Source organism: Scardinius erythrophthalmus (genome assembly GCF_964197995.2).
Source record: "Scardinius erythrophthalmus genome assembly, chromosome: 9".
Classification (NCBI taxonomy): domain Eukaryota; kingdom Metazoa; phylum Chordata; class Actinopteri; order Cypriniformes; family Leuciscidae; genus Scardinius; species Scardinius erythrophthalmus.
This window is the reverse complement of record NC_138229.1, coordinates 32,265,420-32,292,234: the sequence shown is the minus strand read 5'-3', so window position 1 is coordinate 32,292,234 and position 26,815 is coordinate 32,265,420. Positions and strand designations below refer to the sequence as shown.

The 26,815-nt window shown below is 38.1% G+C and overlaps 1 protein-coding gene across 9 annotated transcripts; it reads right to left on the bottom strand.

Annotated features, from left to right (window-relative positions):
• Nucleotides 1-1,667: 1,667 nt before the first annotated feature.
• wacb (WW domain containing adaptor with coiled-coil b) lies at nt 1,668-20,242 on the bottom strand. 9 transcript variants are annotated; one of them, XM_081373392.1, is made up of 13 exons: nt 19,655-20,242; nt 19,409-19,442; nt 18,564-18,750; nt 13,090-13,166; nt 11,212-11,327; nt 11,020-11,132; nt 10,677-10,913; nt 9,189-9,311; nt 8,020-8,171; nt 5,564-5,661; nt 3,704-3,872; nt 3,460-3,587; nt 1,668-3,373 (listed from the first exon to the last, which is right to left on the bottom strand). In XM_081373392.1, exons 1-13 carry the CDS (start codon nt 19,693-19,695, stop codon nt 3,304-3,306), a joined length of 1,545 nt encoding a protein of 514 aa, XP_081229518.1. In that variant the 5' UTR covers nt 19,696-20,242; the 3' UTR covers nt 1,668-3,303. The 9 variants fall into 9 exon arrangements, with proteins under 9 accessions (XP_081229518.1, XP_081229520.1, XP_081229517.1 ...); XM_081373394.1 differs by having other exon boundaries at nt 8,020-8,165; nt 19,655-20,156; XM_081373391.1 differs by having other exon boundaries at nt 3,704-3,869; nt 19,655-19,918.
• Nucleotides 20,243-26,815: the final 6,573 nt, after the last annotated feature.

The following is a 26,815-nucleotide window of genomic DNA, read 5'->3' as shown; positions in this document are numbered from 1 at the left end:
AAAGCCTATACAGTATGTATTGGTACACCATTATTACAAAAAGGTACACAATGTTCTTGCTAAATTGCTCCCAAATGTTAGATTTTTGTATCATAATAGTAGAATAAGTACCCCTTAGTCCTATAATACTTACAGTATAAATACTTTTTTTATTCTCCTGGTTGTTACCCCTTTATTCCCCAAACTTTACATATTGTTCCCTTATATACTTACATGTAAGTACTATAGGTAGGTACACTATAATTGCAGAAAGTTACACTGTAAAATCGCTTTAATTACAGTGTACTTTCAGTACTTTCCGGGCTGTAATCTAAAGCATTACCCAATATTGCTTAATGTCTTTAGTATATGAAAAGATGGATCAGGAAGTCACTGATGGAAAAGGTTAAACATATGCAGAAAATGCTGAACACTATAAGAACTGTGGACAGTTTAACTGCTGAGGACAAAGACATCATTCATGAAACACTATCACAGAACACTGGAACAGGTGTGGATATAAGATAGCTGTAAGGTATAAAACACATGGTATTAAGAATCATGTAAACTTTTGAACAGGTCATTTTTTATTATTCAGCTAATAAACATATGTCGTGTGAAATAGCTCATTTCAGTGCAGTACAAAAAGTTTCTTTTTCGATAACGCCTTGTATGAATCCTTTTTTTATAATGCATGCATAATGCCAAACAAACAACCTTATATGTTTTACCATCTGATATATAAACAACAACAGTTACAATATATTATAAAACTAACCTGTTTGTGGTTATAACTTTTAAAAAGTACAATGCATTATAACACAAGATGAAGCCTGCATTTATTATGCATCATAAGGGTAGTGTCTTATAAACAACCTTATAATGTGTTGTCATCTCAGGAATAATTGTAACAACAGTAATAATACCTATGTGTGGATATAACTATTAAGATACAGAATGAACATCATTTTATCCATGTAAATTATAATGGATTATATATACAATAGTTTCATATCTTTTACTTTCCCAAGTCTCATATCTCATCTCATATTGTTTCCTTAAGATCTGCACAGTATCATTCTACATCTACATCTTATGAGTGGTCTTTTACTGCTTGAAGTAAAGTGACAAAAACAAACCTTCTTTTAAACAGCCATAAGATTATAAAACAGTTGAAAACAGGTTACAGTTGTTACGATTATTCATGAGATGACACACGACACTATACGGTTGTTTATTAAAGGTATAGCGGAGGATTTTTTTTACTTCCGGGTGGATCACCTATACTATTGGTCCTCCTAATTGTCAATCATTCTGGTGAATCAATCAAACTTTTCAAAAAGCGGAGAGGGCGGGTCTTATCTAAAATTCGGAAAGATCCTCCGCTATACCTTTAAGTTCATTATGCATGCATTGTAATGCATTAAGAACACCCTTATGATGCATTATGAATGCAGGCTTCATCTGGTGTTAACATGCATTATATTCTTAAAAATTATAACCACAAATAGGTATTATAATGTATATCAACCATTGTTACATCACATTATAAAGTTGTTTATAAGGCATTATGCATGTTTTATAATGCACTAGGAATACCAATATAATGTATTGTAAATACAGGCTTCATAGGAAGTGATAACCTACTTTCTACTCGTAGAGGATTTTCTTTCTTTTTTTTTCAAGCAGCAAAATTGACTTTACCTTTAAACTTGTAAACCCACCTCTTTTTCTTCAATAATTGAAATGTTTAGCAATTGCAAGTGAAACTCTTCTCCACAGGAGGGCGAACACGTACAAAACCTCTAGCATACGTTTCAAGCCCTTGAAAGGTACTTTGAGTTCTGTTAACTCTACCTGGGCTAGAACATGATTGCATCTAACTTTATTAAAAGCAGCCAATGCACAAAAGCAAACATGTACCAAAACACAATGTAGTAATTGTTTATTTCCCGTAGCTTTTAGAAACCATATACAAAGCAACATACCCATCATCTCTATTCTGAAAGTTCATTTACAGCCTATTGCATTAATATTGGTCTAAGTTCAAACCCTGCATTAGAGGGCAGTAAAGACAGAAAGAACAATGAAGCAAAAACTATGAATGACATTGCAAACATCAAAGAGGAATCACCAGTTTTGCCATATGTTCACATCCTTGTCAAATACAAATCGACAAGTTGACTAAATGCTTACAGATTCATTTTTTAAAGACTGGTTGATATTTTTTACGTGAAAGATGAGAAAAATGCGGTCATATCCTGTACTTCGCCATCCTCTTCTCCCGCTGGTCGGCTCGAGACAGTCCCATTGGTCCCCTTTCATCCTTAAAAGATGCATTTAGGAAGTGCAACCATAGCTCGTGTATAAAATACGGAGTCCGTTCATTGCATCCCCCAAAACCGGGCAATATGGGAATGACTAAACTCATTTATATGAGTAAAAAAAAAAAAAAAAACTGAGCAAATACAAACAAAATCAAAACAACATTAATACAAAAACAGTCAAACAGTGCTGGGGTGCAGCATGAATAGAAATCTCAGTTAGATGTGTAACAGCACTGCAAAGAAGAAGAAACATCGAAGGCAGATAGTGATGAAAAACCCTTCATCGGGGTCAGAAACTCAGAAAATGTGCGTCTACCACTTCGGCAAAAGCTTTTAAGTGCCACATCACCTGTTGAGAAATCTTTAGCACCCATTCGCTGTTCTGCTGTGAATTAATGAAGATCATTCATGTCTTATTTAATCTTCTGAGGGGCAGAGAATCAGCCAGTCACTCCTAACCTTTGAGAATGGGCACTCAGAATGATATTGGGTTTATTTGAATTGGTCACTTTGATAAACGCCAGCACAGCTGGAAGCGTCCTTGTGCACAGATAGCCCTTCTAACATCTTTCATGATCACTGTCAGTCACTGGAGGACGGGGGGGATTTTAAGTCTCCGGCGTGACAGTGAAATTTAGGATCCATTAACACAGGCATAACCTTGAAAAACCAGCACATGAATCGCCAGATCCACTGCATGATTCCTCACAGGTCAGTCTGGGTTGGAGAGCGCGTTCTCTGAACACTTCTCGAATTGCCCGTGGATCTGAGAATAGAGAAGCCGAGTATGTAAAAGGACAGTGAAATTAATCTATGATCTCAGGGCTTCGTGTTGCCCAAGTACTTTTGTAAGCTTCCTATCCCTCGGTCCCGTTTCAGGCATTGCGGCCTGTAGTTCGACTGTGGATCTGAGAGTGGGGGTCCAAACAGCCGGGGGGGGTGGGTGGGGGCTGGGCTTGTTCGGAGAGAGACCGCCATTAGCTCCATAGCCACCCTCTCAAACCATGAAGGAATTCTGATTCTTCAGCTTGTCAAGTTCTTTGATCTGCTGTCTCAGAAACAGAATCCTGCACACAAGCAAACGAAAAGTAATTCACTGAATACCATTTAGTTACACACTGTCGATAATTTGATCTAAATCGGAGTTACAGACCTCTGCTCTCTCAATGTGGCCTGGATTTCACATACTCGCACTAAAGAGCGAAGGTTCTTCAGCTCGGTGCAGATCTCTGACATGTAGAGGGTTCCCATATTGTGGATGTCCTCACGCATCCGTGACGCCTGGGTGAGTGAGAGAGAGAGAGAGAGGAAGGAAACCTCATTAGTTAGAGAAGTGATGTTTGATCTGTAGAAGACCGATAAACAGTTGAAGAGACAGTTGAAGAGCATGTTCACACCTGCTTCTCCACATGTTCTGCAGGCCAGCCTTGAACATGCTTGATGAGACTTTCATCAAAGTGCAATGCTAGAGAGGGAGTGAAAGTGCTTTGGGTTCGAGAGGTGCTGCCTAAAGCGGGAACGCTAATGCCCGCGCTGCCATTAGAGCTCGACAAGCCCTCTTGGCTGCTAGAAAACAAAAGAAACATTCATTAAAATAAAATAAAGAATATAGAACTAGAATAGTAGTATAATAATAATAAAGACACTAAAATGACAAAAATGACACTAAAATGACAAAGAAATGGCGCATGCATATATATATATGACTATGCGTTTAACTGTGTATTTCAGTGGAGTAGGATAAATGGTGACCCCCTCGGTAGAAATGTAATTTGGTGATCCTGGCGAGAAGGTGCGGCGTTATCTCGTATTATTACACGCCATACACGGCTCTGTGGAATACTTGACTCTGATTGGTCAATAGCGCCATCCAGCGGTATGTTATTCCCAGATAACAACCTCTCAAAGCAGATAACACAGGCTCATCTGGGTCACTGAAGTCAGCAGCGCAATAAGCCTGCTAGGAACGGTTTTCTTCATGGAAGTTTTGCGTTTGGTGAGTTAATAAAGTATTAAAACTCAGTCAAATCAATATTTTGTGTAGTTATTTAACTATGCCATCCAGTAATCGTGGACTCGCTCTCTCGTTTCACACAAATGCAGCTGCTGATATTTTGTGACTATTGTTTTGTACACTGTTGGATTATGAGATACAAACAGGTACGATTTTAAAACAGTTTAATCTGAAATCAATATTTCTTATCCCCATAATTATTTATGTGGTGAAATGCTGTGTAATAAGTGCTGTGACTGTATACCGAATCTCTTAAATGTCCATCTAGTTTGAACTTGCCGTACTAGCAACTGCTCTCTCCGTGGAAGCTTTGCGTTTAAAGACCTAATAAAATATTTCAACCCAGATCAATATTTCATGTCTAATTATTTACTTGTGTGGCAAGTAGCCGTGTAATGTGCGGGTTGTTTTCTCAAAATAACCCCCTAACGGGGTGATGAGGACCCCGATGCGAAGCGGAGGATGTACAACCGGCTGGATTAATCAGCTGGATTCCCTTACTAATATTACAAGGTATATATATCCTATAACAGTATATATAAAATTATAAATAAGTAATTTTCTGTCACTGAAGTTTTAATCAGGCTACTTGTATTCTGGTCTCGATACAACATCGAGTTCTTTTTTTCACAACTTACTGCGCATAATAATTTGATACACTCTTTTTGAAGATCCTCGTTAATTGTAAAATTGTTAATTGTAACACCATTGTCGCGTCTGAATTGCTCTCCTCTGTGCTCCAATATCCCGCCTTCAATAAGTGCAAGTTAATCGATTACAAATTGTGTTTGGATTTTACTTTTGTTCTCCAAAATAAACTATGATGAGATTGGCTACCTTCGATCATTAGGCTATTCTCACGTGACAGAAGACTACTACTCACTTTTATGATCACCTAGCAAAGACAATTTAAGAAAGAAGAAAAAGTGACTTTTTTGTTAGTCAGGACACTAAAACTAGAGCTAAAATACGGGACTGTCCCATGGAAAATGGGATGTCTGGTCACCTTATACATTTATATAATATAAACGCGTGTGTGTATAGATGGATTTTATATAAAACCCATTTAAAAGGAAATAGATAAAACCCATTTCTTTGCAATTGTAACAAACATACATACATACATTCATTTGGTTGCACTTCCACACTGAACTGGCAGATGGTGCTGTAAGAAAACATCTGATAGGCTGCTTCTACATTGCCAACAAACAAAAGAAAAAAGTTCCCACTAAGAGATCCGTACATTTGCCTGTGAAGACGGGGATCACTGAATTCCAGAGGTTTGTCAGAGCTGACGGACTGCTGGGACGTTGATCCTTGTCTCTGAATTGATGAACTTACCTGAATTTGAAGAACAACAAAGAGATCAGAGAATCTGAACAGAGATGTCAACTAAATAATGGCAAAGATACATAGTATAAACCTACAGTAGTACAACTATCTTAAATGTATAAATGTCACTGAATAGATAATTATCAAACAAAAGTGGCATTTATTTAAAAATGATAGCAAAAGCACATTTTAAACAAAAACATGATCAAATATAAGTGTTTTGGGACTTTTATTTCCCAGGGGATGATTTGTATTGAAAATAACAAATTTCTTATCTTTTTTATTTTTTTTTATTATTATTATTAAATGTAGATCACATTAAAGGAGGTAAAATCTTTAAAAATGCCTTTCCTATATAAATCGAATTGTTTTACCCTTGTCCAAGACCCAGATTTTCAACCTTAAACTACACAAATCCATCATAAAAATAAAATTGCCCCAAATAAAGTTTCGAAAATATTGAATAGTTTGTCTTTAGCACACGCTAACTGTAAAGTCATCCTCCGCAAGACGTCATTTTATCCCAAAAATATTAAAATGGAATTGACGATCGCCATCACAGAATGCTAATCTGGTAGAAATCACACTGTGGTGGGAATTTTTGACTTTCAGAGGAAAAAAAAGACAATTCTGGTGTGATGTAAAAGTCAGGAGGACCATAAGTGTCTGTAGTTGAAGAAACAAACATACATTCTGGTTGTCAAAAGTCCATAACTAATGTGATGTAGCATAATCACTTCCATTTGTTTTATTAATAAAATTAATATAGGAAGATGGAAGTAAGTTTGTTATGGGTCATCATAAATACTTTGCTTTAAAAGTACCAAGTAAAAAATAAATAAATAATAAATCGGTTATCATTACCCTCTGAATCGTAATCGAATCGAATCGAATCGTGAGGTGCCTAGAGATTCCCACCCCTACTAGCGTGACACTAAAACAGGTAGTAATGGCTACTTTATACCAAGTACGTCAGAGCCCATACTTCTTTACTGCAGTACTTCAACTTTTACCAGTCTTTTTAAACATGAGTATCTGTACTTCTACTTGAGCGAAGATTGTGTGTACATTTGCCATCTCAGGTGTATGATGGCCAAAACATTTTTTTTTTTAGCAGATGCCAGATGGTTTTATATCTTGTTGTCTAATGCACACTCAGTCAAATTACACTCTTAAAGGGGTCCTATTGTGCCCATTTACGAAGTCTTGATTTTGTTTTTGGGGTGTACTAGAGTGTCTTCATGCTTGATCGTTTAAAAAAAACGCATCATTTTTCACATATTTTACATTATTACAGCACCTCCCTCCCCACTCTGTCTCAAACACGCAGAAATCGATGAAGCCCCTTAGCAAGTGTTCGGGAAATGTCCCACCCCTCCATAACTGCGAGTTCTTCTCTAGTGTAAATATTACAGATGGCGTCAATTTCAAACCAATTCGAGCCCGATTCAGACCCTGACAATGTTAACGAACAAGAGGATCGTGCAGAATGGATTTCATGCACAGACTTTGCAAGCTTGGATTTCACAGGACGTTCACAAAAGCATGTTTCATTTTCCTAAGGAGCGGTGAAGCGTCTTACAAAAGCGAGAGCTTACAAAAGCAACAGAAAACAAGCTGTTCTCCATTCTCCGATACATGTTGGGGTTATAATGTTCAGGAACAGTGTTTAAAAACAATTTGAACCACTATCGTCAGCCTTGGGAAGGTCAAACAAATGAGTTTTGGAAACTTAAGATGACGTAACATTAGAACAGCCTTCTATCTGTACCGTTTTGACTTCTTTGCTCACTGTTTTGCAATTATTCTCGTGCACTGACTTGTTCACTAAGCTAAACAGCCAATCAGAGTTCTCTCTCTCACCGACGGTCCAACACCGATTCAACATGTCGAATCGGGCGAAAAAAAGCAGATGAGGATCAAATTCAGCCAACTGTGCTGAACCGTGCGGAACACACTGAGAAAACTTAGTTGGCTAACGCACAAAAACTGCCCGACGGCCGACCGCCGGCTTGGTGCGTCTTGGGCTTAATGCAACTTAACCAGGTCTCGTCCCCTTTTTGCGTATTCTGTGGGCGTGGATTACTTAAACAGGAGGAACATTATGACTTCATAAGAATCGGAAGAAACATATAGTAGTCCAAACGAGGCGTGTGTTGTAGTTCTTGGAAAGTGTATTCTGTTAAATAAAATATCTCCCTTTGGAGTGGACTCTTTTTTATACTCAAACAGCAACCTTACACTAACTAAAGTTGAAAAAGTGGAAAAGCATATTAGGACCCCTTTAAATTAAGGGTGGCTTAAGTGTCCAAACACTTTCTGATGCCACTATAACAAAAGTTTATAAAATGACTAACTGCTACTGACCTTTGGTTGTGAAGAGAGAGATGCGCAGCTGAGCAGGGGTTTAGAGACAGCGTTGGTCTGAGGCGTGCTGACTCTAGGAGACACGTATGACCTCGGTGAAGAGGCATCTGATGCTAATGACATGGGTGACTGACCGGACTGTTGAGCTGTTCCTTAGAAACACCGTTATAGACATGGAATCCAGTAAATAATCTTACACAGCTATACTGTACATACAAATAGCAACATGATAGGTGGTGTGAGAACAAAAGGACTTTTTAAAATGTGTCCATCTGCCAGTTTTGATTTGCTATACTGAATCCTACTAAATTAACATTATTTAAAAAAAATAAAAATAATAATAATTCTACACCAAAGTCTGAGTTTTCCCATGTAAAAAAAGTGGATTAAAGTGATAGTTCACCCAAAAAATGAAAATTCTGTCATTATTACTCACCTTCATGTCGTTCCAGACCTGTAAGACTTTCGGTCATCGGTTATGATCTTTTTGATGAAATCTGAGAGCTTTCCATCCCTCCATTGACAGTCTACACAATTACCACTTTTCAAGACTCAAAAAGGTAGTAAAGGCATCAAAAGTATTCCATATGACTATTTACCACTTTATTTACAAAATACTAATCTCCAATGCGCGTTCATGAGAGCACCCCGACGCATGCATGAGAGCAGACGTTGTGTGAATGCGCTGGAGATGTTTTTTGCGCAAACAAAGCACTCGCTTCGCTTCATAAAACTGGGGTTAAAACTCATGGCACATGAGACACATGGATTACTTTAATGATGTCTTTACTACCTTTCTGGGGCTTGAAAATCGTAGTTGCGTAGACTGCCAATGAAGGGACAGAAAGCTCTCAGATTTCATCAAAAAAAGATCTTCATTTGTGTTCCGAAGATGAACAAATCTCTTACAAGTTTGGAATGACATGAGGGTAATGTAAGAAGGACAGAGCAAGTAATGACAGAATTTTTATTGTTGGGTGAACTAACCCTTTAAAGAATTGTTCAGCATGTTCTTGGGTGTGTATGAACGACGAACAGCTTAAACACTGGTTTAACACAGTATTGTAAAATATGTTCACATAGTTCCATTATAAAAAAATGGATTAGTTGCACTGCAGCACAACATCAGTTAGGGGAGTTGTGAAGGGTGACTGGGACTTCAGCCGTACCTTGTGTGGAAAGCTGAGCAGCTTGGGAAAGCAGAGTAGTGACGTTGAAAGCGGACGGTCCGGCAGTGAGAAGCTTATGAAGCATAGACTGTAAGGAAGCTTGTGTGACAGCGGCTGTGAGGACTTGGAGGAAGACAAAGACAGAAAAAGACACACGTACAGTCAAAGCAGTCCTACACACTGAAAAGCAATCTGAAAAAAGGCTCTAGCCTTTCGGCTTATGGTATGTTCACCATGTGGAGAGAAGATGCCGTATATTGTGCAAAAAGCAGTAGTCAAGGTGTCAAAATGGTTAAAGCACAACTTTTCTAGCAGTTTGGATGAAGGCCAATAAGTATTAATTGATACAGGAAAGTGCATTTGTATAGATCTTTCATAGGAATAAAAAAACCCACGTCACAGGTTTTAGGATTTCACTTAAGAATGTATTAGCACAATATGAGTTATGACAACATCCTACTGGTTCAGATGGGTTTGAAATCAGTAAACTTGCAGAGACAACTCAAGAGAATGCACCAAACTGATCATTCAAGAATACATCAAGGAAACAGCCCTGCAAAGTTTAACTTTGAACCCGTAAACTAGCAAATCAAGTCATTCAGGCCTATTTGAAAACTGTTGGAACAGGGTTGAACTAGACAACAGGGTAAGGTAAAATATAGATTTTTCCAAATAAATGCAGTCTTTAATTGAACAATCCGTATTTTGATTCTTAAAATTCCAAGACAACTTAAACTTGCCAGCATTTTTACTGTACCGTACATAACTATACCCAAACGAGTAAGATCAAACTAAATCAAAATAGGAATCGAATGAAATCAGGAGCTTGTGAATCAGAACTGAATTTGAAAATCTGTACCCAGCCCAACCTGAATAATAACGCTCGGATCACATTTGATCAACAGGAAATTTAGACTAGATTAGAGAGAAGAATGACAGTGTAAGCAGCATGGAAAGTAACAGGACCAGAAAAAAAAAGTCAAGATCTGATATTTTGACTTCAAAGAGATTTTTGCACAAAGAAGAGTTTATTTTAATAGGCGCAAGATGACAAGAATGATTGGGGTGATTTTGTAGGAGTGCATCTCATAGAAAATAATCATCATATTAAAATTACTTTTTTACTCTGAAGACTTTGAGTGCAAACCATTCTTTTAGTGCCAAACAAATTTGGTAAAACCTGAAAAATGTGAAAACCAGTAGACACCACGCAATGACGTAGTAATTTAATGTTCAAATATTTTAAAGCACTGAATCGCTATCAGACCGTTATTAATTAATTCAATTCCAAGCATTTGAAATCGATTATTGATCGAAATCAACGATTCAAAAATACGAGTTTCAAAATGGATGCATATGCATCGTCAAGATTTGTAATCGATGCATTGAGAAACCGAGTGAATTGTTACACCCCTATAAAATATCCATTTAATTTCCAAGCGTATTCTCACAATAAAAACAAAAACGAGTTAACATAGCGATTAATACCTTCATTAATTTTGCCCATGTCCACATTGCTGTGGTTCATCTGCAGGGTGGCCTGCAGCGCGGGCAGAAGCTGTCGGAGGAGTGCTGGATCCTGAAGCAGAGTGGAGGCTGAAGCCTGCAGGGCAGGAGACACAGGCACTGTGGAGGACGAGGACGAGCTGGACGTGCTGGAGGGGTTAATGGACAAAGGCTGAGAATAACCAGAGTTTGACGATGGCTTCTCCGCTAAAGTAGATTCTGGGGAAAGAAAGGGATTTTTCAAAAACAAAACGTGTTCAGAAACCATCAGCAAACCTTCTTTCAACAAAATACAACTTTAAGGAACCAAATGTGTTTCTGTTACTTGTACTACTGAGGGCACTTGTGGCACTGGCCTGCATCGCCTCTTGTCTGTAGTCTCTGTCTTTGGGAAAGCTGTTAACCGTATTCTTGGCACCTTCTCTTTGCCTCTGTTCTCTGTTCACACAGGAAGTCTGGTGTCAGTTGATGGTTGAAGAGGAGTAGAGGCAGTTACAGGGGATCTAAAGCAACTCACCTTTCCAGCCAATCTTTAGGCTTCTCCCACTGAGAGACTTCTGTCCTGCAGTTATAGTAGTACTTCTTCCCAGATGAACTGATATGCTCTGACCAGTCATCTGCTGGCTCACGGGGCTGAAAGAGACAGGAAATATGTTGATATATCAAGAAGGACAGAGCAGGGAAATCTGTCATTTGAGAGCGCATTGGGAATAGAGATGAGATTCACAATGATTTATTAGTGAGGTCAGCTCCTTTGTCTTTTTTTTCCTTCTTTTTGTGGCATCACCATGTTTAACAATGACCGATAACATTTTGTTCGTAAAATGTTTGGATTAGAATAACATTTATAATTGTATAACTCTGCTGGGAATGAGTACATTTAGTTATACATTGGCATATAACCAGAACAACCTGTAAAGAGACTGATTTAAGTATCCCACACACTAAAGTATACATCACAGAAATCTTGCCTCAGACTGACGGCAGAAAGTCTGGACTACATCACAGCTTTAATTGGAAAAAGGTCCACTCAAGAGTCTGACCGACATGTAAAGCAACCAATCACAGTTCGTTTTGTTCCACGTCATGTTTAGGGGTGTGAAAATGTAAAGTCGATGTCCCTGCGATAACAGACCGGCGTGCATCTAATAAATTATTCATTCAAGAACATTTTGCAATTTTACTGCAACAATGGTGCCCTGAACTTCACATACTTTTGGCAATCTAGCGTTTAGTTGATCCTGATAAGCGCTGATTGTCTCAGTTGTAAATATGACGGCTTTCTTCTTCCATGAGGGGGTTTGGTGTCACGACAGCTTTGTTTCCAGGCGGACCGATAAAGAACGCGGCGCGCGCGTCTCCTGGAAATCCTGTAGAATTCAACCAATCAGAAGACGACTTTGAAACTTCTGAAGTGTTTTCCCATTTTGTGTGCATTATGCATCAGCCAGAGATCCATGGGCGTGACGTCTGAGGCCGAGACTAATATCACAGTAACAATTCTTGGTTTATTTGGGATCAGACATTCAGTTAGGGAGTTAGTTATGAATTTAGTAATAGCTCTAAACAATTCACACGTGAGTTTTTGTGAGGTGTAACTTTTTGACTCAAAAAGAAACAAGTCATTTGTTCACGAATTGGACATCACGCCTCATTAAGTTTTAATTGTTGAGTGCTGGAAACTGGTGCACACTCTAAAGATGTAATTACTTAACGGCACCTTATATAAGATGGTATCAGACAAAACATCACAAGGATGAACAGTTTTTTCAAACATTTTTGTCTCCAACGCCAACTGGATTTTTCTGAGAGGACTGTGACATTGTTGTTGTCTAACGGCTGCAACAACTAATTGATAATAATCTATAATAAAAATGATCAACAACAAATGTGATTATTGATTAATGACACCTGCACGAAAAACATCTACCAGTCATGTCACTAGTGAATAAAGCAGTTCTAAGGATAAAATGAGTATAGTGAAGGAGAGCTGCTGCAGGAAAAGTGCAAGACCCAAGGTATCCTAAACATGAGAATGCTTTATATTAAGCGCATAGCCTATGGTTTAACGGGGCTCTTCCTGCCAGATGCTTTGATTGACGTGGATGCCGCTTAATGCATTTAATACATGTTTTGCCCGGCGTATACCATACATTTTATGTTTATTTCCTTATCTGTAAATGTTCAAAAGCCATGTGAGTATTTCCATTTTCCACAAAGGCTTGTCCTAAGATTTTATTGAATATCTGTTCGCTCTTTTGCAGGGCTGTGCTTATACGGCTTACAGACTCATCTGATTTGTGTTTGGGTGACATGGCCCTAAACCAGCTTAATTATAAAGGGCTTCCTTAACACCGACCAGTTGATCAAACAATCCACTGGCTAAACAACTTACCATCTCTGAAGTTCTGTTTGGATGAGGGTGAGAGCTGGATGCATGATGAGAGTTTTCTTGCGGAGAAGAACTGACACCTGAAACATAATTGAGACGATCAGAAACAAACTTCCATGCATGTAAAAGTCTTTGCAGAATATAATTCACTGAAACAAAACGGTTCTCTGGATATCCATTTAACACATTGGACTGTTAGTATAGGCTTGAGTTGACAGTCCTGTGGCTGAGCCTAATTTAAAAGTCTTAATCATTTTCAGTCCAATTGATGCAAAAAAAAAAAGTTATTTTTATGCCACATCACCAATATCTGAAAATAACCAAGTTGAAAGTGTGGTATAAACATCTGCAACAGCCAACATCTGTAACTTCCTATTAGAGAAAAGACCAATATCATAGCGCTAAGAGGCCTGTGATGAGTCGAGATCATACGATAAACAGCACTGTGCATCTGCTGCAGACACATGATTGTGGCAACGACAGGAAGTAAAACAGTGTAAAGGAGAGAGAGCACAAGAGCGCAACTCCTGTCGTGCTTGATTTACAAAAATCTGCCATGCAAATCCATTCCATGAACATATCAAGCCTATTATCAATATCAATTTTCTCAAATGACTTCATGCCTAAAATTTATTTTAATTTTATTGTATAACATGTCCACTTTCAAGAGTAATTGCAGTAATTATGCAGAATTCTGAAATGCAAGACTGCAAATTAGGGATTCACAATATAATGTATTATATGAGATATTCATACAATATTGTGTTACTTCTTAAAAAAATCAACATATTACTTAAGTTACTTTTTTGCAAAGTAATGCGTTACATTAATTTTGCATTACTTTTTCTCATCTGGACTGCGCTTAATTTGTTTTTTTGTTTTGTTAAAAAAACAAACAAAGTTAGATTTTTGGCAAATGTTCAGGTCCTTTCACACCAAACGTGAAATGAATAAGCCTCAGCGTGAAGGAAATGCAATAAGCAATAGCAAAAAATCCACCACAAATGTGATGTTTAACTAGACATTTTTGTTTATTATGATTTAAATAGATCATCAAAGGCATTGGTTAATAAAGTGAGATTAAATACAAAGTATATTTGTGTTATTTTACATTTAATTATTGCAGCTTTGCATAATATTCTGAGTTTGCATTTCACAGGTTTTATTCATTTTGAGAAATACTAAATTTGTGAAAGTGAGATGGGTACATGCATGCTCACATTTAGTCTTGAACTAAAATACCCATCATGTTCACACAACGCCTCTAATTACTCACGATTTCTCTCAACATGGGGACAGGAGAGGTGTCAATCAATAAATGGGAAAGCAAAGTAACTTGCATTTACTTATTTGAAAAAGTAACTCAAGATATTTCGTTGTAAATTTATAAGTAATGCGTTACTTTACTAGTTACTTGAAGTAATCTGATTGCCTTTGATCTGCACATTACAATGCTGTGATGGTTACATTGAAAAAAAGTAGCATTTTAAAGTGATTGATTTTAGTTTTGGACAAAACTACAGATATATAGGCTAGGCCTTAACATGAAAATAATTATTACATTGTTAAAAATATAGTATCAAGTGGAATTTTTACTCTTGATGCACCCATATTAAAAATTAAATAAGCAACAAATATTTAAATACAGAAATAAACCACATGACCAATTTTAAAATGAATATATATATATATATAAAATACACATATACATATACATATATATATATATACATTATATATATATAGATATACACACACTCACCTGAAGGATTATTAGGAACACCTGTTCAATTTCTCATTAATGCAATTATCTAATCAACCAATCACATGGCAGTTGCTTCAATGCATTTAGGGGTGTGTTCCTGGTCAAGACAATCTCCTGAACTCCAAACTGAATGTCAGAATGGGAAAGAAAGGCGATTTAAGCAATTTTGAGCGTGGCATGGTTGTTGGTGCCAGACGGGCCGGTCTGAGTATTTCACAATCTGCTCAGTTACTGGGATTTTCACGCACAACCATTTCTAGGGTTTACAAAGAATGGTGTGAAAAGGGAAAAACATCCAGTATGCAGCAGTCCTGTGGGCGAAAATGCCTTGTTGATGCTAGAGGTCAGAGGAGAATGGGCCGACTGATTCAAGCTGATAGAAGAGCAACTTTGACTGAAATAACCACTCGTTACAACCGAGGTATGCAACAAAGCTTTTGTGAAGCCACAACACGCACAACCTTGAGGCGGATGGGCTACAACAGCAGAAGACCCCACCGGGTACCACTCATCTCCACTACAAATAGGAAAAAGAGGCTACAATTTGCACGAGCTCACCAAAATTGGACAGTTGAAGACTGGAAAAATGTTGCCTGGTCTGATGAGTCTCGATTTCTGTTGGGACATTCAGATGGTAGAGTCAGAATTTGGCATAAACAGAATGAGAACATGGATCCATCATGCCTTGTTACCACTGTGCAGGCTGGTGGTGGTGGTGTAATGGTGTGGGGGATGTTTTCTTGGCACACTTTAGGCCCCTTAGTGCCAATTGGGCATTGTTTAAATGCCACGGCCTACCTGAGCATTGTTTCTGACCATGTCCATCCCTTAATGACCACCATGTACCCATCCTCTGATGGCTACTTCCAGCAGGATAATGCACCATGTCACAAAGCTCGAATCATTTCAAATTGGTTTCTTGAACATGACAATGAGTTCACTGTACTAAAATGGCCCCCACAGTCACCAGATCTCAACCCAATAGAGCATCTTTGGGATGTGGTGGAACGGGAGCTTCGTGCCCTGGATGTGCAACCCACAAATCTCCATCAACTGCAAGATGCTATCCTATCAATATGGACCAACATTTCTAAAGAATGCTTTCAGCACCTTGTTGAATCAATGCCACGTAGAATTAAGGCAGTTCTGAAGGCGAAAGGGGGTCAAACACAGTATTAGTATGGTGTTCCTAATAATCCTTTAGGTGAGTGTATATTAGGGGTGTAACTGTTCTTTTCGTTGTTAAAAAAAAAACTAACCATACCGTTCTCCACCCACGGTTCGGCATGCACTTGAACCACGGTTGATCTCAAATCTGATGAAGCATCTTTACTCTGGTTTGTTGAAAATAATATGTAAAAAAGACAGTTCCGCTAATGTATGTTTCTGTCGATGGATGCACATACTGGCTCCCCAATAATACATTACAACAGCGATAATCAAAAGAACTTGAACAAAACGGTTACTCTTTGTCAATTTTGTTTAATGCGAATGCTGTGTCCTCAAACATGTCCAGTCATTTACGCACGGGTGTTGATAGCGCGCGAGCACAGGTGAGACCTGAACTGAACACGTTGCTATCAGAGTTTAAACTAAACTCAAAATTGTCAACATGTCCGTCTTAATGAGTATCCTAGCAGACACAGTCTGTTATGCCTTAAGTGCACTATACGGCCGAGAAAGACAACGCATGTGTGCAGTATCAGTGTACTGAATCTGTGCATTATGTCTTAAAGTGACAGCAGCCTAATAGTCTTGCTGTCTGTGTTTTTAATGTTAATCAAAAGACAAGGAAATCACTCACAGCTCTAGATTGAATACCTTTTGTAACTTAAATAAAGTATTCATCTTTAATTTATACAGTCAAATTTGCAATGTTATTTTACATTTGATTATTCAATTTCTGTACCTGAAAACTAATGTTAGACCTACCTGAAAAACCTAAAAAGCACTGTTTCTTTTATTAGTATCTTTGCTCTATTGTATTTATTTGTGCTGTTGCTTGTAGTTAGAGTATTTTTTCTTATTTTCTTTATTTTTATTTGACATTGCACATACCGAACAGTACCGAAACCATGAACCTAAAACCATGATACAAACCGAACCGGGATATATATATATATATATATATATATATATATATATATATATATATATATATATATATATATATATATATATACATACAATGCATCAACACAAACAGTTCTGTTTTACTAAATGGTGAGGAAGAAAATAGCGTCTTCTGGACATGAACTAGGGCTGGGCGGTATATCGAGTTTGTACGATATATCGATATATTTTTTTGAAACGATATGGAATGAGGCAATATCGTTTATATCATACAGTAGTTTGATACGAGCACATCTGAAAAACAGCGGAAGACGCAGTGTGAGCTGCCGCAGTGAAAGTACATAGTACAATTTGTCCTAAACATGACACAAGCTTATATTAAGGGCTTCAAAATAACTGGTAAGATATAGTTAACAAGTTTAAAGCAGCTTGCCCTGTCAGATGCTTACTGACAGATACTGTTGCTGACTGACAGATAAATACTTGCGCTGTTTAATGCGTTTGAGATGTGTTGCTTTCCTCAGTGCTTAACTTACATTTCACAGGTATATTCTCCATCTGTAAATGTTAGAAAGTCAAACAAATATGTCCATTTCACTGTCAGGAGAGGACGAGCTTCTGCAATTGAATCTCCGCTAATATTCAAGCTTCCGTGAATGAGCGATGCGGGCCAAACAGATGGAGCACAATAGAATAGTAGCGCAATAATTCTGACTAAAATATACATATTGCTAAAATATTTGTTGTTGGAAACAATAAATATGCCATATGGGGAATTTTAAACCTACAAGTATATTTTTATGAAAGTGACCATTATAACGGGGTAATCAAACGCAGGCTAATAGTTTTAAGTTCTTTTGTTTTTGTTTTTATTTTCATTTTTAGTTTAGCCTTTAGTCAATTAAAAACAAAAGCATTATTTTTGTTAGAATGTAATGTGATTTTAACCACCTTTTTGCACATAATATATTGCATAGCCTACATTACATTCACTATATTTGTTTCCATATCCTCCAATATCAACATTGTTTGTAGGATATCATTGGGCAGGATGAAAATTGCATGTTTTTTAAATAAATACAGATTTTCTTTATCCAAATGGAAAAATGTAGAAAGTACCGAGATATATATCGTATATCGCCATTTAACCCAAAAATACCGAGATATGATTTTTTGGCCATATCGCCCAGCCCTAACATGAACCACACTATTCCAAGCCTCAGTTACAACTACAATGTTTGAAGGCAGGTCAAAGTAGACTACGAAGACCATAAGATGGCATTATACAAATCTGTGACAAACCTACGTAGGTTTGCGCAGGAAGTAAGGCTGGAATGACTGAATCGGTTCAGAATCGGTTCTTTCTTTTGAGAGACAATAACTCCATTTATTGTGCACTTTAAAGCTTTGCAGACCTTTTGCTCAAAAGCAGCTATATTACACACTGCATGAAAGTTAATATCCGAAAACGTACAAAAGGCACTTTAAGATTTTAATAAGCACTAACTGATAACTGTAAATTATGTTTCCCAATATAACCCACTAATAAATAGGATTTTAAGGTTCTGGGGAATTAGGAACAATATGTAAATGACATTAACCATTTGCATGTTGAACGTCTTCTCGCTCATGTTCTTACCGCTGTCCCTCTCACGGGGCCGGTGAAGTGCTTTCGCTTGACTGTGCCCTGTTCCGTCACTGTGCTTGTTGTCGGGACTGTCTGATCGCCGCAGCATTTTAGTTGGTGGCGTGGAGTCTGACGAGTCTCGCATCTTGTCATGGCGATGGTCATTTGCCGAGTGACTCTTTGACTGATATTTGACAGGCTGCAAAATACAATGCATAAAGAGAAGGACTACAGACAACCTTTTTACAAAGACACCTGAACTTTTACTCCTGAGGATAAAAGCAGGTGTGGATGATTTCAATATTATTAAATAACTAAATGAACTTTTGGAAATTATTTCACTACAAATGCTGTTAAAGAAACCCTGGTGCTTTTGAAAGAAACTCAAATAGGATGTTCATTAACCAAAACTAGACAGGGAACCAAATGATCTGCACTCTTATCTGTCTTTTTAGGCTCACCAAGTCAATTCACAATAACACGTAATACTATATCTGATAAGACCTAAAAGTAAATAAGAATTATGAGCTATTATATAGTGGTTGTGAAACCAGTAATTAGGTTAGCTGACTACAAAACAAGCTAGCGAGCTACGAGACGTAAGCTCTCTAATCAGACTATTTATAAGCTATAATAGACTAGTTAGTATATGGATTAATTTGCCAAATGCAGATAATTGAAAGCGATAACGTACAAAGTATGGCGTGTAATGTAGATAATAGTTTCAGTTAGCAAGCAGGAACTAGGCCTGCGAGCACTAGTGTTATGCTAAAGCCGGCTAATCCAATTTTGACACTATTTCGGCTTCTCTGCCAAATATACAACTACTTTCACTGACAAAATACTTCTCTGTGTACCTGGTAGGCTTGAGGATCTCTTCGATCATTACACCTGTGAAAGACAAAAAAAGTTAATGTAACGTTAGTCAGAAACGCGCTCTGCTAGCCAGCTAAAATGCTAACGTAGAGAAATAAAAACAACTTGCTAGCAGAGGTATATATAAAAAACAACTTTGAATACATTCCTTCAAACGTGATATGCAGTTATTTCAGGCTTTAACAAATTAGCTGAAGGATTTAAACTGGAGGTAAATGTTTGTTTACCCATCATTGAGTCTGGATGGATTCGTTGCATGCATTACCATTAATGCTGCAATGATGTGGAAGTGAAGTGTTACTACTGAACCAGTTATGTTGAACTACAGCTCTCTTTACTGCTGCTGTCTGCAAACACACACTGTTATGAAGGTAAAGTAGCTCTGCTGCAGTGCTGCTTCGCTATTCGGGAAAGAGCTGACGGTCCATCTCTTCGTTTTGCTCGCGACTGCGCCCTGCAAGTGCACGAGCAGATCAGCACGCGACGTGCACGAGCAGATGACTGCAAAAACTGTGCTCGCGGACCGACAAACGGAAAATATTTGCTAACCTATTTAAATAATGAAATGAAACCTATTTATGCAAGTAAAAATTAAATTAAATTAAATTAAGCAACGTTCGGCAGGTTTATGTAACCGTTATTTGAATTTCTCCATAGATAGCCAAGGTCCAAGATTCAATAGTAATCTATACAATGTATCTATACAGAGTTTGACGCCATTCCAGTTGTATAGGACTTCCTGATACAAGCAAACTTAGTACGCTTTACTAACGAGGAGGATAAAGCCTCTGATAAAGCGCATTTGATTTAGTTTTCCTCTTAACCTCTAGATGGCGCAAAAACTCAACGCAGCACTTTACTGTACATCCGCGTTTGTCAGTGGCGCATGTCGATTGAGCTGATCTAATATATACATTTTTATAATGTTACAGATTTATGTTGCAAATGATAATCCTTGGAATTACCAAATATATTGTGAAACAAAGGCCTTGTTAATGATTTTCAGTTTTGTTAAATATAATTAAAACTTGTATATGTTTTTTTTTTTTTTTTTCAATAAATGAAGAAAATGTAAAAGTATATTTGGGGTAAAAACAAAAAGGGCCCCTTCTGTCAGGGTAAGGCATTGCTGACTTTTAGTTATTGACATGAGACTAGTATTATTTATCAAGTTGAGTATCACCTTAGAGATTATCGCAATATTTATAGACTAATGAAATAAATAAAAAATAGCACATTCATAAAATATCTATTTCTTAAATAGGCAAAATATCTAATTTATTGTTATTAACGTAAAGCCATATTAAATTATCTCATTCGATGTAAGAAGTTTATTTTTTAAAGTAATATTTTCTGCATTTTCAAAATTAGCATTTTAATGAAGTGCATTGAGTAAATTAAATAATTGTATTTGTCAAAACTTTGATTCAATTATTGTTTTGAACAAGTATTAATTAAGATATTTTGCGAAATATTTTACTTTAGCTATAGTATTTGTCTATAGGGGCATATTAGGCTACCCCATATGTTGGTGAGCCTTTTTACCACCTCATACATTTATTTGATTTTTAAACTAAACAAACTACTTATATTATTTCTATTCTCACAAAATGTGTTGCTCCCCGCCTCACGCAATCACACCGTGCACGTACCAGGGATGAAAATAATCGGGGGCTTGGGGCAAAAATTACCCCAAATATAAAGATATGGGGCAAAAAAAAGGTCCCTGTATGAGTTCTTGTTTTTAATATTAATAACAGGATATAGTTAAGTCAAGCCAAGTCACCTTTATTTATATAGTGCTTTTTACAATACAGATCGATTCAAAGCAGCTTTACAGTGATAGCAGGAAAATCTAGAAGAAAATAGCATCATATGTTAACCGTCAGTGATGGTTAACTTTTGTTGTAAAAAAGTTATTAATTTAGTTAATTTATATTTACAGCCTCGCTGGAAAAAAAACAGTGATGTCATTGTCCAGCTCAGTTCATTACATTTACATTTAATCATTTATTTTAGCAGACGCTTTAATCCAAAGCGACTTACAAATGAGGAGAACAATAAAAGCAGTTAAATTAACAATAGGACAACAATATGTAAGTGCTATAATAACCCCATTTTTTTATTTTATTTTTTTAATATTTAAAGAAGAGAAGGTGCTAGTATTAATCGATCAAGTGTTGCCGAAAAAGATGCGTCTCCAGCCGTTTCTTGAAAATGGCCATGGACTCAGCTGTTCTGGTTGAGTTGGGCAGGTCATTCCACCAGCAGGGAATAGACCAGTTAAAGGTCAGAGAAAGAGATTTTGTGCCTCTTTGAGATGGCACCACGAGACGACGTTCACTTGCAAGTTTCTGGATGGCACGCAAGTCTGGAGTAATGAGTTTAGGTAAAAGGGAGCAGAGCCAGAGGTTGTTCTGTAGGCAAACATCAGTGACTTGAATTTGATGCGAGCAGCAAATGGAAACCAGTGCAATTTTGTGAGGAGAGGAGTGACATGTGCTCTCTTCGGCTCGTTAAAGACCACTCTAGCTGCGGCATTCTGGATCAGTTGCAGAGGTTTGACAGTAGACCGTACCATAGTACCGAGGCAGCTCTCATTAGAGTCACAATGATTTGCTCTTATCATCCGATCGTGGTTGTATCTCTCTATTAGTGTTACTCGATCTTAGAGCTGCATTTGACACTATTGACCACAACGTTCTTTTAAATAGACTTGAAAATTATGTTGGCATTAGTGGAATTGCATTAGCATGGTTTAAATCATACTTATCTGACCGTTATCAGTTTGTAGCAGTAAATGATGAGATGTCTCATCGATCACAAGTTCAGTATGGCGTACCACAAGGCTCAGTACTAGGACCGCTGCTGTTCACTCTGTAAATGCTACCGTTAGGAGATATCATTAGGAAACATGGCATTAGCTTTCACTGTTATGCTGCAATACTCAGCTGTATATTTCTTCAAAACCTAACGAAACTTACCAATTCACAAAATTAACGGAATGCATTGCTGATATAAAAAATTGGATGACTCGTAATTTCCTACTACTTAATTCTGAAAAAACAGAGAATCTAATTATTGGACAAAAAAACTTCCTCACGTAATAATCTAGAATACTGTCTAACACTTGATGGCTGCTCTGTTAAGTCTTCGTCGTCGGTTAGGAACCTGGGTGTGCTCTTTGATACCAATCTTTCGTTTGAAAGTCACGTGTCTAGTATCTGTAAAACCACATTTTTCCATCTTAAAAATATATCTAAATTACGCCATATGCTCTCATGGACAAATGCGGAACAATTAGTTCATGCGTTCATGACCTCAAGGCTAGATTATTGTAATGCTCTACTGGGTGGTTGCCCTGCACGCTTAATAAACAAACTACAGCTGGTCTGGTCATACTGGTAGTCATACTTCCTTGATCTAGTAAGAACTCTAGTTTCTGCATTTGGACCAGCTGGAGTTTGTATATTAAGCATGCAGGGCAACCACCCAATGCAGTTGAGCATTACAATAATGTAGCCATGAAGTCATGAACACATGAACTATTCCGCATTTTTCATTGAAAGCATACAGTATGTCGTTATTTAGATATATTTTTAAGATGGAAGAATGCAATACCATACGAGCAAGATTGCTGTTTTACCGAATATCAGCATGTTTTCAAATGTGATAATGACTTTATCACAGTTCAATGCAGGGGTGGAGCTATGGTGTCCAGGGGTGGCACCAGCCCCCACTTGGCCACCCCAGATGCTTCCCTACCAAATGTCGTGTGATTGGCTTGTTTTTACACAAGTCTGTTTCTAGCCATTTCTGCTGAAATTCACGATTCAAAGAAGTTCATTGCTCAAATCTGGTGACAGTCAGTCATGGATGAACATCGCATGGAATGTGTAACTTCATTACATTACGTTATCAAGCTTGAAGAAATGCAAAAGCAAAGTGTGGTTTAATATGTAAAAGATAAAGCACAACCAGCTATCGCAGCCAGCTATTCGGTGTGTCTTGAATTGAAAGGGTTTATTTTGCGATGATGACTATGTGACTACATCAGGTTATTAATTGTTTACTCATCAAATAAATTCCTGGACATTAAATAATAATACGAGTTTAAATAATTTAACGTAAAAACTCTAAGATTGTTATTTACGTCGGCGCTAATGATGTCCGACTTGGTCAGGGTTTTGTTAAAGAGGTGTGTGAACTCGCAAGTACGATGTCAGACACGGTAGTATGCACTGGCCCCCTGCCTGTTTACCGTGGTGATGGGATACACAGCAGACTGTCGTCGCACAATGGCTGGATGTCTAAGTGGTGGCCACAGAATATAAGATTCATGGAAAATGTGACAATTTTTGGGGCAGATCTGACCTGTTAAAAAGAGATGGTCTTCATCCCTCCTGGGCTGTTGCCACTCTTCTTTCTAGAAATATGTCACATAATCGTTGAGTTGGTACTGTTGTAGCAAATTCAAAGTCCTCCAATCCGGTCTCAAAGAAATCTCTCAAGAGTCGAAGTTCCAGGTTTCAGAAGAATTAACTTTATTGACAGGCAACAAAGTGAGATGCAGCTGTTCATCTGACTTGCAATGGTCGAACTTCAGGTCTTATACCTTTTCTTATCACTAGGTAGCTAATCAGCTATCTTTCTCTTTTTGCTCCGCCTCAAGATCTCGCTACCGTTAGAATCATCTTTCCTGGAGACATCTTCTTATTGGTGGAAAAATCTTTGGCCACACCCATTTTTACAAAAATATCAGGTAACATGTTTATCTGTACCTGCTAATTAACGTTTTTAGTACCATCTTATCAACTACCTATAAACATCTTCTCTCTGAGCTTGTTTATTTAACCTGGTTTCTGACTGAGACACAGCAATACAGACTTTTACATGAGGCAAAGGAAAATCTCCAACAGTACTTGACTAACTGGGGCCCATTTCTACTAGCCTCCTCACGTCACAGGAGTCATATAAATCTCAGCACATAGAGACTCTTTCACCTAGTTATTATAATATAGAGACTGTGTCTGCTCCCCGAACTAGTAAATACAACAACAAAAAAACCCTCCTCTATAAGAGTAATAATTTAATTGATGTCCAGAATCCAGAATCCAGAATCCAGAATCGGTCTGTCTTCGTCGGCCAAAAGTGGTCAGCGCAGACCACAACCATCTGCCCAGGTCTGTCGGTCCTGGGCGAGCCTCATCCAATTGTGTCCCAGATCTTGTCGTAGCGAGTCGCGCCATCGTGTTGCAGGGCGTCCACGTGGCCGCTTGATGTCGATCGGCAACCAGACGGTGACTTCGCGCGTCCATCTTTCGTCCGTCCGCCGCATCAGGTGCCCGGCCCAGCGCTTCTTGGCCTTATTGGCCAGGTCCACCGCGTCGTCCACCCTGGTCATGGCCCACAACTGCTCGTTGCGGACGTGGTCGGTCTGTTGGACCCCGATCATGCGGCGCTCGATTGCGCGTTCAGTCACGGCCAGCTTTAGCTGGTCGGCCACCGTCATTGTCTAGGTCTCAGCCCCATAGAGCATGGCCGGCAGGACGGTGCTGTTGAATAGGGCAGCCCTGATGTCCGGGTCAATGGCTCTGTTGTTGGCCGTCTCGGCAATTGAGCCGAAGCTGACCCAATTGATGTCCAACAAATAAAAAACATATAATACAGATAAACAAATGATAAAGCTCGATTAGCTTAATAGTATTAGATCCCATTCTACAAAAGCACTTTTTTAAAATGATATAAGTGCTCTGTTTGACACAGACCTGGCGTGGCAAGCAGAGCGGGCCAAGAGTTGTGAGAAGGCCGGTGGTTTGATTGATAATGAGCGCACCTCACCAGTTGTTAATTCCTATCAAATCCTTGAAAATCGACTGCGGGTGGTAGATCCTTTTCCTATTTAGTGCCCAAACTCTGAACAGTCTTATTTCCTAGCCTTGTTCAGGAGGCAGACACACTCTCTCTGTTTAAATCTAGATTAAAGACACATCTCTTAAGCATATAACACACTGTCACATTCCTAAAATCCATTAAAGGACTATTAGGCTGCATTAGTTATAGGTCAACTGCAACCAGGAACACGTCCCATGACAACCAATACTTGTTACATTGTAAGAAGAATGGCATCTATGCTTATATTAGTCTCTCTATTTGATCCTTATCCCGAGGTTACCATAGTCAGCCAGATCCGGTCCGTATCTAGATCAGATGGTGGACCAACACCTTGATGACCACAACATCTCTGAATGTCAGCTGCGACCATGACAACTAGTTGAACCCTAGAGACAGATTCCTTATGAAGACCTTGTCGACACGACAGCCATCGGTGCCACAGATCCTCAGAAAAGACCACAAGAACCAGACAAGTCCTCTGCACAAACCCTATGGCCAGCTCCGACTCCTCCCCACCATATGCCGGCAAGATCAGGGGCGGTGTTTTACGTATGGCAGAGTATGGCAGTTCAGACAAAACAGGGAAAATAAACAGCTCATGATGCTGCTCGTTAGTTCTGTTGCTTGAGTTGGCCTTTGGAAGAAATTGCAGCTTTGAAAAGCAAATTTAAACAGCCTAACACTATGTCCTAACCAGACGCGATGCGATAAGATTTCCAGCGGCAGACAATTTATCTATCCAAACCAGACAAAAAAAAGTATTTTCCTAAGAATAAAGTATATATGCAATCAACACCTTTATCACAGTACATTATAATATAAAATAATATTTCTGCCTCATTTTGTGATAAGAAGTCACAAGACACATCGGATCACAGAAGGTTAACACTCGACTGACGTTATAAAGTGAGTTTGGAGCAAATGGTTTAAAGGGGTGGTATAATGCCCTTTTCACAAGATGTAAAATACGTCTCTGATGTCCCCAGAGTGTGTATGTGAAGTTTTAGCTCAAAATACCCCACAGATATTTTTATATAGCATGTTAAAGTTGTTACTTTTTGAGGGTGAGCAAAAACGCACAGTTTTTGTGTGTTCCTTTAAATGCAAATGAGCTTCTGCTTCCAGCACAGAGGGCAGACTTTCAACAGCTTGTGTTCTTTTATCTCACACAGACATGCACTGAAAATTTCAAAAACTTTTAGCCTTTTTATGTTCAAACCGAAGTCAGACAAAGATGGAGAGACTCAAGAAGAAGTGACAACATGTAGACAACATTTCTGAATGGTTAGATGATGAATTTATGTAGCTTATGTGTAGTTATCTTCTAGTCATTGATTAGCATATTCTGTCATGATGATAATCTATAAATCACATTACCGGGGGCGGGGTTTATGTCAATTTTAGGGTTAGTGATGTCACTAACCCTGGAGGAATGTCTTGTAGTCCATACCAGCCGTTTGTTGTAGTCAAAGCAAATATATCCCTTTGTTTTG